The 10,678-nt window shown below is 43.1% G+C and overlaps 1 protein-coding gene across 3 annotated transcripts; it reads left to right on the top strand.

Annotated features, from left to right (window-relative positions):
- Window positions 1-1,572: 1,572 nt before the first annotated feature.
- On the top strand, window positions 1,573-7,371 carry LOC125544952 (small RNA degrading nuclease 5). 3 transcript variants are annotated; one of them, XM_048708755.1, is made up of 16 exons: window positions 1,573-1,802; window positions 1,883-2,012; window positions 2,800-2,856; window positions 2,940-3,005; window positions 3,435-3,568; window positions 3,707-3,810; window positions 4,414-4,521; window positions 4,614-4,684; window positions 4,845-4,904; window positions 5,125-5,180; window positions 5,487-5,547; window positions 5,636-5,903; window positions 6,046-6,227; window positions 6,314-6,603; window positions 6,714-6,839; window positions 6,958-7,371. In XM_048708755.1, the coding sequence occupies exons 1-15, from the start codon at window positions 1,693-1,695 to the stop codon at window positions 6,835-6,837; spliced, it is 1,821 nt and encodes a 606-aa protein (XP_048564712.1). In that variant the 5' UTR covers window positions 1,573-1,692; the 3' UTR covers window positions 6,838-6,839; window positions 6,958-7,371. The 3 variants fall into 3 exon arrangements, with proteins under 3 accessions (XP_048564712.1, XP_048564711.1, XP_048564710.1); XM_048708754.1 differs by having other exon boundaries at window positions 6,955-7,371; XM_048708753.1 differs by having other exon boundaries at window positions 6,714-7,371.
- The last annotated feature ends 3,307 nt before the right edge of the window (window positions 7,372-10,678 follow it).

Here is a 10,678-nt window from a genome sequence, read left to right as displayed (position 1 = left end):
AGGGGGGGGGGCAAATTTCTCCGCTAGCTCGCGAAGCTCGTTAACTGTCGCGGCATTGCCCACTCCGCGACAGTTCCAGCATAGGGTATTCATTGCGCCCGGCGACCCTCCAGAGTGGAGGACGCTGTTGAGTCGTCTTGAAACTTGGCTGTTAAGGACATCTTTGGAGTATTCTATGAAGCTGCATCTGTCTTGGCCCTCTTGGGTTCTTGCTTGGAGCTCGGGCTGATCGGCAAGGGCGGCGCTGGGAGCATGAGAGGTGTCTCCCCAAGCGTCATGCTTGAACCCGCAGGTGCCACCTGCGCCTGGGGGTTTACAGTTTGGTTCTTCTCCATCGGATCGCCTTTGGTGCGTTTGCAATTATCGTCAACTTCTGTCATAGTGGTGTCCCGAGTCACGTCATCTTCGGAGAAAACAACCGGCGCTGAGGCTGAGCCCCGTCTGCCTGACTGGTTGGCACGTCCCGCACCTCTACCTTGGCCGCCACGGCCTCCCCTTCCAGCTGTGCGGTTCTGACCAGAGCCTGGGCAAGCCCCTCGAAACCAGTCTGCGCGAAGTTCCTTAAAAACCAGTGCCGATTTTGCATGAATCCCATCTCCGTGTTCCTTGAACTGGTGCCCTAGGTGGCCGCAAACTGCACACCAATTAGGGAGCCTCTCGTACTTGACCTTGAAAATCTGCCTTTCTTCCTTATGAACCAGGCTAATCGCATTCTTTAAGGGGTTAAACACATTGATTCTGACCTGCAACCTGTAAAAGTTCCCCTCAAAATCTTGCGACTTAGGCTCCACATAGATGACCTCTCCCACTTTCCTGGCAAGAGTTTTCAGAAGCGGATAGAATCCATCCGGCAGATCGTGCACTTGCATCCATATTTCTAGAGTATCCAGCTTCATCAGCGATGGTTTTGTGAATCTGTCGTACTCTGCCATGATCACTACATTACCTTTGTAGTTCCAGGGTCCCTCTTGCATCGCGCGCTCCCAGTCACCGAGGCAAGCAAACTGCATCGTATACAAATTTTCCTCAAGAGGGCGAATCTGTACTGGCTGCGCAAGATCCCGCGCCGCTCTCATCGTCTTGTAGAATCCATATTGTCTATACTTCTTCTCCGTGTGGACTCGCGCTATGGCCATCCATCTAGTCGTCTTCGGCGGCAGTAGATCTTCCTGTTCCACCACCACATCGTCCATGCCCTCCTCCTGGAGGCCCAACTCGCTCATCAGCGCTTCCAAGTCCCCCATTCTGGAGTTTGAAGCCGACGCCGTCATGCTTGTTCCCTAACCCGAGAAAGATTCGATCGGGTGTTGAGCGAAACCCTAGCCTAACCCCAAGCCAAGGGAGACAAGCACCAAGGACTCGCAGCACTGAGAGCGCCCCCTGATCGGCCTGAGTACAGCCCTACGGCGAAGCGGGGGGAGGGTAGTAGGAACCCTACGGTGGCGCACAAGTCGCCGCCGAGGGTAGGAGAAACCCTAACGAGAGGGTTAGAAAAGACCAAATACGGAGTTGTTTCTAGGTATACTCTTTACCGTTCCAAATACCGGCCAAGCCCAGCAAGGCCCACGACCAATCTTGCCAGGGATCCAAACGCGCCCTAAATTTCTCTCCCCTGCTTTACCACCAAGCCCTACACCTGCCGCCGTGCCGTTCCCCAGCGGCGTCACCGCCGGCGCCTCAATCCCATACCCCATGCCCCCCGCCCCCACCCACCACGGCCTCTCACGCGCGCGGCCGCCATCGCCGTTCCCGTTCTTCCTCGTCGGGACATCGCGTTCCTGCCGTCTCCACCCCGTCCGCAGTTGAGTTTTGAGGTATGCGTTTATTTTCCATCCAGCGATTAGTAAAGTCCCACTGACCTTCACGAGTTCTGGCTGTGCAGGCGCGCGCCCGGCAGAACTTCTAGATTCGCCCCCGCGGCGGCGCCCGACATGTCGACCCCCTCCGGCTCCGGGGAAGCCGACGGAGCCACGCCCGCTGCCTCTACGTATTACGACGTCTTCGGCCCCGACGTACGTGCTTTCTTCCCATCCTTTTCTCTTCTTCACTGTTTTAGAGAGGCAGAACCATGGAAGTTTTTAACCAACTGGAGCTGTGTTAGTCTGCCGCTAGGAAACTCCAAAATAAGTTTTGGAGTTTTAGTTTGTTGGAATAGAGAGTCATGCCATTGCAACATTATACTGTTCCTTTAATTTTATAGTGATATATTGACTCATGGTGAAGATGGCATTTTTGGGTAACTGTTGCTAGTGGAGCTGGGCCAAAATATGTATGAGGCTTCGCTCCATATTTTGGGAGAGATTTCTCAAAGGGTTGAAGTGTGGATACCTATAGGTGGCGATATGGTACAAATACGACACAGAGACATTGGCTTTTCCCACTGAACTTCTGTGAGGCAAAAACCTAGACTGATTGCTTGTTTGGCAGAAGAGTGTCTTTCTTCCGTCAAATAAAGGGAAGTCGCCCCACCTGGAATTCGATGAATACGACGTGAATTTTGTTATCAGAGTTTGCTCTTAACACTAGAAACCTTGTATGTTTTCTCTGTGATCAAATATTTGAATTACGTCTACATGCTATAAATGGACTATTAGGTGAAGAAGCATGTAAATTTTGTTTATATTCAGTAATTTTATCACAGACGTGTGTCTTGTTGGACATGTGGATATTTTCTTATTTGTTATCTGGTCAGAGTACTCTTGTGCTGCTTACTTTACTGATTAATACATTTGCTACTCGAAGCTATGCCTTATTTCTTACAGAACTAATCCTTATCTTTTTTTTTTACATTCTATCCAGGCTAAACCTGATGTTATTTTTAAGGAGGCCACTTCAGATTCCACATTGAATCTGCAGGTTCTTTCATAGCAAAAACACGATGCAAATTAACCACTGACTTTTCTTTCTTTGTTGTAACACACCATTTGGTTGTAACACAGGATGTCCAGGGGCTAGTAACTTGGGTTATTGGTGAAGGCATGCCGCCTTCATGGGTGTTTGTTAAAGTAAATTCTGTTCCCTTACCCTTCTTACATTGTGGTGAACATGATTTTCTTTTTTTCTTTCCACTGTTTTAGTCATTATCAATGAAAAATAAATGAGTTTTTCTGGCCCATAATTTTCATAACTGCACTGAGGGCTGATAACAACCTGTTATGTAACTACTAAAGTATTCCATCTGGGTCACTAGTACCTAAAATGTCTACATTTGTTTACAGAGGGAGTATCTCAAAAACATTTGCAGCTTTTTTTAACCTAGTGAAAATCATAGAATAGTAATTACTGGCAACTCTTGATGACAATAAGTGAATTATAGATGCCGATTTGGTAAGCATCGATATGCACACGTAATATGGACTTCCATGAGTATTATTTGCTGCTTTAGAAACCCTACCTGTGCTTAGCTCTAAAACTATGTTTTCTTTGGTGTTCAGAACAAGCCTCTTATCCCAAAAGTTATCCTTCTCTATGTTCCTGGCCTCGATGCAGCTTTATACATGTCTCAGTCCCGCCTCCTGTCTTCTTTGAAAGAATTGTGTGGCAATCCAAAACCTGTTCTAGCTTCAAGGTTTGTGTGTTAAACAGAAGACTTTGAATTTTCTGTCCACAGTTTTTTGTATTCTGGTGTATTATCAGTATAATAGCGACACTGTTCTCATATCAATTCACTACACTCATTATGGCTAACTTAATTTTCTTTTGGCAGTTGTGTACCAGATGAAAGGCATACCATTGACGCACTCCTGACATGCAGAGTAAAGCGAAAGCGGCAGTCACAAACATCAAACCAACCATCTGAATCTGATGGAGGTATGAGATCATGACTCCTAAAAATTGTGTCTAGTGTACCTTTTCGGCCCCGCACTATGTGATTTGGTCTGCTATTATGGGAGTAGTCACTACTCACTAGGCACTGACAAGATCTGATGTTGGATTTATGGTTAAGATTCTAGTTTGGAAGATCACATGGTTCATTGGACTATTCCCATCCTTTTTTATGACGTTTATTTCCTACAAAAATGCCATTTTAATTGTAATATGAACAGTTGTTACATTTTCATTAATACACTGTTTTTACTGTCGTCTACTTGTGCATTTCCCAGTCATATTCCTTTTTATATTTTAAATGTCACATGGCAGCTAGCATAATCTAAAGTCATGTCACATCAGAAGTTTGTCACCAGGCCGGAGTTGACAGTATAGCCAACTAACTGGATATATTTCTTGCTGAGCATCTATCATTTATTTCCCTAAGCTCAGTTCTTCTATATATCTGTTGTTATGTACATTTAGTCATTTACTAAAATTAGTGTATTAATTCCTTTCCTATGACAAGTGGGCACTACTGATTCCTGAACCAAATCGATTTTATAATTTATTCTGGATGATTTGTTAACCTTTTTTTCGTTTCAGGTAAATTATCAAGTCTGGCGGACCTAAAAGATATACCATTTCCTGTTAAATATTACACACTTTCTAAAAAGGATTTGGAAGATAATGGCTACTCTCTCAATTTACCAGGTTAGTTTTTTATTTATTTGTTGACTCTGCCTTCCAATTTATGCCCTCACGTTAAAATGGGTGTTTGTTCTTTTTTCTGCCAAAATTTTCAGGTTTTGTCCCTACGATTGCAGCTCCTTCAGGCTCTTCCCCATATGAAATTCTCGCTCTTGATTGTGAGATGGTAATAAGATTTTCTGTTTCTTGAATTTTAAAATACTGCTGTACATTTTGAGGCCCTTGTTTGATTTGTTCATCCAAGATTTTTTTTTGAAATATTAGGTTTATCTAGTTGATAGGTTCGTAGGTACATTTATGCCACTTTATAATTTTTCACTTTTCAGTGTGTGACAGCAGCTGGATTTGAACTTACAAGAGTGACATTAGTCGATATTAAAGGAGAGGTATGTGTACTTCCCTTCCCAAAGCTTGGTTAGAGCATTCTAACAAAAATCGCCCCTATCACAATAATGCTGGACTCAGATTTCTGTCTTCTTTTGATCAAAGTGATCTTAATAATTTGACAAAATACATAATTCTTCTTTATAATATGTGTTGGCATGAACCGTTATTTTTCTTCACACTTCAGTGTCCATAGTATTTATTTTTTTGTAATCTCTTCAGGTGATACTGGATAAACTAGTCAAGCCTACCAATCCAATCACTGATTACAATACAAGGTATATGATGCCTTCACTTTCCTTTCTTGTAGGGCTAGCTAGCCTGAACCGGAACTATGCTATATTTTTCAGCCAGTTTTTCTCGGTGTATTTTAGGTTATAACTTGGTTGTGATTTATGAGGATGCTAGGATTTGGTACCTCTATTTGAAGCACATGTATATTAGTAACATTATTACCAATTTCTTATTTTGATTGACATTCCACTTTCCTAATTTATGCCTTTATATTCCTGTACATGATTCTGTTCATAGTATTCTTAGGTGCTGAATGATAGCTTTGACTATAATTATTCTTAATAGTGCAGGTTTAGTGGAATCACTGCTGAGATGCTATCCGATGTGACAACAACCCTCCAGGAGATCCAGGTCAGCTGTTTCTAATTTTTTTTCATTATCTTTTAGTTTTTGTCATCATTTCATCCTATTTTAGCTGAGACCATTGTGTCTCTTTCAGGAAGAGTTTATTGGACTTGTGTACAAAGAAACCATTCTTGTTGGGCATTCTTTGGAAAATGACCTTTTGGCATTACGGATATCTCATGACTTGGTCATCGACACTGCTGTTTTGTACAAATATAATCGTGGCACCCGCTGCAAAATTGCTTTACGTGTCCTGGCAAACAAATATCTTAGCCGGGTGATCCAGAACACAGGGTCTGGGCATGACAGCGTGGAAGATGCAAGAGCTGCTCTGGATCTTGCCTTTTTGAAAATCAAATATGGTAAATCATACTTTTCAGTACTGTTTTTATTGCTTTTCCAACGGTTAGGCATAGATTAATCATTACAAGCACGTGGTTTTTGGTATTCTATTTGTCTGATTTGTTGCCTTTCTGTGGTCATGTTTATCATCTTATTTTCCAGGTCCTGATTTTGGCTCTCCACCGTCGTTTTCACGAAGAAAGTTGTCTTCCATTCTGCATGAATGTGGGAAAAGGAGTTCCCTCATTGATGAAGTGTTTGTTCTTGACCGCTATTCAGATGCTTCCTGCAATTCAATTGCAGTTTTCTCAGATGATGATGCCCTCTCCAGATCAATGAAAGAGGTTAATACTATTGTTTTTTGTTAGTGGTAGCATTGCTTTCAGTAATTTTTTACAAATTCTCATTAGTTGCTAAAATCATTCTGCAGGTAAAGAATGACAAAATCAGCTTTGTCTGGACTCAGTTTTCAGGATTGATCTCTTATCTACGTAAAAGAGCTGAAAATCCTGAAAAACTGAAATCCTGTGTTGCGGAGGCTATTGCATTGAAAACCTGTGACAGAAAAACTGCCCGGAAAAGAGCAAAGCAAATTTGTCCAGAGCTGAAGGCAATTTTGAGTGAATTGGACAAGAAAATAAAAAAACTATATGATACACTGCCTGAAAATGCAATGTTTATTTTATGTACCGGTCATGGGGATACTCCTTTGGTCCAAAGGTAAATTCATATTCAGAAAAAAAGCATTTCATGTTTTCCATTCTAGTCTGTTACTTAAACTGTGTGCCATGTTACCTACTAACCTTTAGTAACCGTGGTATGACATGCAGATTAAAGAAAATGCTCAACCATGGAGAAGAAACAGTCGATAGCCGGGAAAATATTGTCCATGCATTGGAAGATTTACAGGCTCAAGCAGAAGTTGCTCTATGCTTCTGCTGTGTCAAGCATTAGCTGTAAGCAACTTGTCCTTTTCCCCACGTTTTCCGGAGTTGGAACTCGATGCACCATTCAGCTTGCACTGTTAACACCATTTTTGAAGATGGATGTAACTGACAAACACCCCTTCAGTAGTTGCAGCCTTGCTGGAAGGATGGATTCAGGTGTGCATCCTGACAGTCACTATCACTTTTGAAGATTGATGATGTACCTGCAAACGGCTTCGTTAATTTTAGGAAGGATGGAGTCGTGCATGGACTGGATCCTAACCGACTGACATGAAAACTTGAGGCTATTACACGGATTCAGCTTTGAAACACGGCTTTGAAGTCCGAGGTGTGCCTTATGATTTTTTGTGGGCTGGGACGATAGGTTGTACTGTAGATCATTTGCATCACTTTTCGGATTTCAGGCATACTAATTTGGTGGGCTGGGATGGTAATTTCCAGTAATTGTTTGTATTTCGCACCTGGGTAAATTCTGAAATCACCCAAAAACTAAAATTGCACTGATTTTAGTCTAGTAATGACAATGTAGTGCACGTGCCTCTACGAAGTAGTCCCGAGCACGACGGCGCCACAAGCCCCCGCGCTTTCTTCAGAATATTTGGGCGTTTGTGGTGCAAGCTTCAGACTAACCGTTTGAAACAAAGTGAGAACGAACATACAGGTTATTACTCCCTCCGTTTCAAAATAGATGACCCAACTTTATACTAAAGTTAATATAAAGTTGAGTCATCTATTTTGGAACAGAGGAAGTAGGTGCTACGGATGCTTGGGTTGGTGCTGCAATCAACAGAAAAGCTAAGCATGTAAGTATGTAAATACTTGGCACCATGAATTTATTGTCAAACCAACACCGGAAGTATTCTGTAGACTGATCTGAAAGCATTACCAACAACGGCTGGCATGGTATGTGGCGTTGGCGCGCGTATTCGGACAATTTGGCCCAGTTTGTGGTTGCTGCCTCGGAGTACTTCTCGTATGGAAACAAGCCAACCGCCGTGACCAAACTGAGATAAGCGGGTTAAGGGAATCTCCAAAATGGACCCTTAAATCGCTTGTAAACGTTCAGACCGTTTTGTTTGGATACACTTTGCCATCCAACGCCGCAAGCATCGGTTTGTGGACCAGTCTGTTTTTCACAAACAGAAAGCAAATTAAGAGTTTTTGCGGGAGTCTAGACCGTCATCACGTAGTACTCCGACACCTCAAGCCCACCTAAACCCCGTCTGGACACCGCGTTTCCATCCTTCCCTCTTTCTTGGCATCCTTTTCCTCCCCCGCCGCCGCCGCTCTACCATACCAGCCGCCCGCCAAGCCTTGGACCGTCGTGCCCTCCATTGCTACACACGGTTGCCACGCTATTTGTCCTCCGCCGCTAGTCCACACCTCTAGTCTGTCTGCTGCACATGTACCATCCGCCCTACAGGGATCACCATGCATGGCAAGTGTTTGGTGAAACGCGATGGACGACTACTTTGCCCCCAATGCCCTTTTCACAGACGATTTTTGTAAAATGTCTTCGATGGCCTCTACAATTGCGTTCGGTCCTACAACAATGACTACCTCATCTTGAAGAAGAATGTGGTAGGAAGGATTGGATTCTCTGGTCATCAGAAGTGCATGGCTGAATTGTAGATGCTTGCATATGGCACGACCGCAGATAAGTGGGACGAGTACGTGCGGTTGTCTAAGAGCACATGCAGAGATGCCACAGTCAGATTTTCTACAACAGTGGTTGAGGTGTTTGGACCTCAGTACTTGAGAGAACCAACTGAAGCAGATACCGAGAGACTCTTGGCAACGCCTGAAGTAAGAGAGTGGTCAAGCTTGCTCGGATCTCTTGATTGCATCCACTAAAGATGGAAGAAATGCCCAAAAGCTCTACAAGGGTAATGTCACGGCCATGCTACGAAGACCAACATCATTCTTGATGCAGTTGCATCACATGACCTCTGGATTTGGCACGCTTTCTTTGGCATGCTTGGGCCTCACAATGACATCAATGTGCAGTAGCAGTCTCCATTGTTTGCTAGGCTGACTGAAGGGCAAGCTCGTCCTTGCAAGTATGCTGTCAATGGACATTAGTACAACATGTGCTACTATCTGGTTGATGGTGTTTATTATACGTGGGCTACCTTTGCCAAGACCATCTCTAAGCCAGTTGCGCAGAAAAGATCTCACTGTGCCCAAAGATGAGAAGGAGCTAGAACTGATGTGGAGAGGGCATTTGGAGTGCTCCAAGACCGTTTTGCAATTCTTCGTGGACCCGCTAAACAATGGGACCCAAGAACCTTGTGGGAAGTGATGACATGTTGTTTGATCATGCACAACATGATAGTGAAGGATGAGGGTGAAGATGCCGCCGAAGGTTTGGAATTTGAGAACATGTGTGATCCTATCCAACTTCCGGATCAAAATATGGACACGTTTGATGAGTTTGTTCAAATGCATCAACAAATTCAGCATCGACCAACTCATGAGCAAATCAAGGAAGCTTTGATTGAGCATCTGTGGGTAGTTAAAGGGGACAACTAGAACCTATATACTAGTTGAATTCAAGTTTGAACCATTTATTTGAAAACTTTGTTGGATTGTAATATTTAAATTAGAAATATTGTCACATTTGAATGTTTTCAATCATATACGATTTGATATGTTGTTATTTTGAGCTCGCGGACTTAGAAAACAAAAAAACAAGGCGGAAGTTTTAGTGGACATGGTTGAATGGCCGGCTTTGCATCACTGTCTGCGGACGGATATCGTGTCCGTTTTGAGGGTCGGCATTGGAGATGCCCTAAGCAAGCATGGTTGATGACCCACAAGTATATGAGATCAATCGTAGCCCTTTCGATAAGTAAGAGTGTCGAACCCAAGAGGAGCAGAAGGAATTGACAAGCGGTTTTTAGCAAAGTATTGTCTGCAAGCACTGAAATTATTGGTAACAGATAGTTTAATAGAAGGTCATTTATAACGAGCACCAAGTAGCAATTGTAACCAAGGTGCAACAAGGTATCCCAATCCTTTTTGTAGTAAAGGACAGGTCAGAGCGGTCTCTTATAGCAAGCAAAGCGTTCTTGAGGATACACTGGAATTTTATCTAGTCACTTTCATCATGTTTGGTTGATTCACACTCGCTACTTTGATAATTTGATATGTGGGTGGACCGGTGCTTGGGTGCTGTTCTTACTTGAAAAAAAATCATACTTATGATTACCCCCCTCTCGAAAGCATCCACAACTACGAAAGAAGAATTAATATAAATCTAACCATAACATGAAACATATGGATCCAAATCAGCCCCTTACGAAATAACGCATAAACTAGGGTTTTAACTTCTGTCACTCTAGCAACCCATCATCTAATTACTACTCCGCAATGTGTTCCCTTAGGCCCAAGTATGGTGAAGTGTCATGTAGTCGATGTTCACATGACACCACTAAAGGAAGCAACACCATACATATCATTAAAATATCGAATGAATACCAAATTCAAGCGATTACTTATGACAACATTTCTTCCATGTCCTCGAGGACAAAAGTAACTACTCACAAATCATATCCATGTTCAAGATCAGAGGGGTATTGAATATCATTAAGGATCTGAACATATAATCTTCCACCAAATAAACCAATTAGCATCAACTACAAGAAGTAATCAACACTACTAGCAGTCCATAGGTACCAATCTGAGGTTTTGAGACAAATATTGAATACAAGAGATGAACTAGGGTTTGAGATGAGATGGTGCTGGTGAAGATGTTGATGAAGATTGGTTCTCCCATGATGAGAGGGTTGTTTGTGATGTCGATTACTTCGATTCCCCCCTCCCGGAGGGAAGTATCCCCGTCGGAA

Source organism: Triticum urartu, chromosome 3 (assembly GCF_003073215.2).
Source record: "Triticum urartu cultivar G1812 chromosome 3, Tu2.1, whole genome shotgun sequence".
NCBI lineage: Eukaryota > Viridiplantae > Streptophyta > Magnoliopsida > Poales > Poaceae > Triticum > Triticum urartu.
Note: the sequence above shows the minus strand (reverse complement) of the source record. Positions and strands in the feature narration are given on the sequence as shown.

Bases quoted from the DNA above. Each gene is read 5' to 3' on its own strand.
- LOC125544952 (XM_048708755.1), top strand. From the start codon at position 1,693: ATGCCCCCCGCCCCCACCCACCACGGCCTCTCACGCGCGCGGCCGCCA. The intron at 4,905-5,124 runs GTATGTGTACTT...TAATCTCTTCAG, and splicing joins TAGTCGATATTAAAGGAGAG to GTGATACTGGATAAACTAGT. The intron at 6,228-6,313 runs GTTAATACTATT...ATCATTCTGCAG, and splicing joins TCTCCAGATCAATGAAAGAG to GTAAAGAATGACAAAATCAG.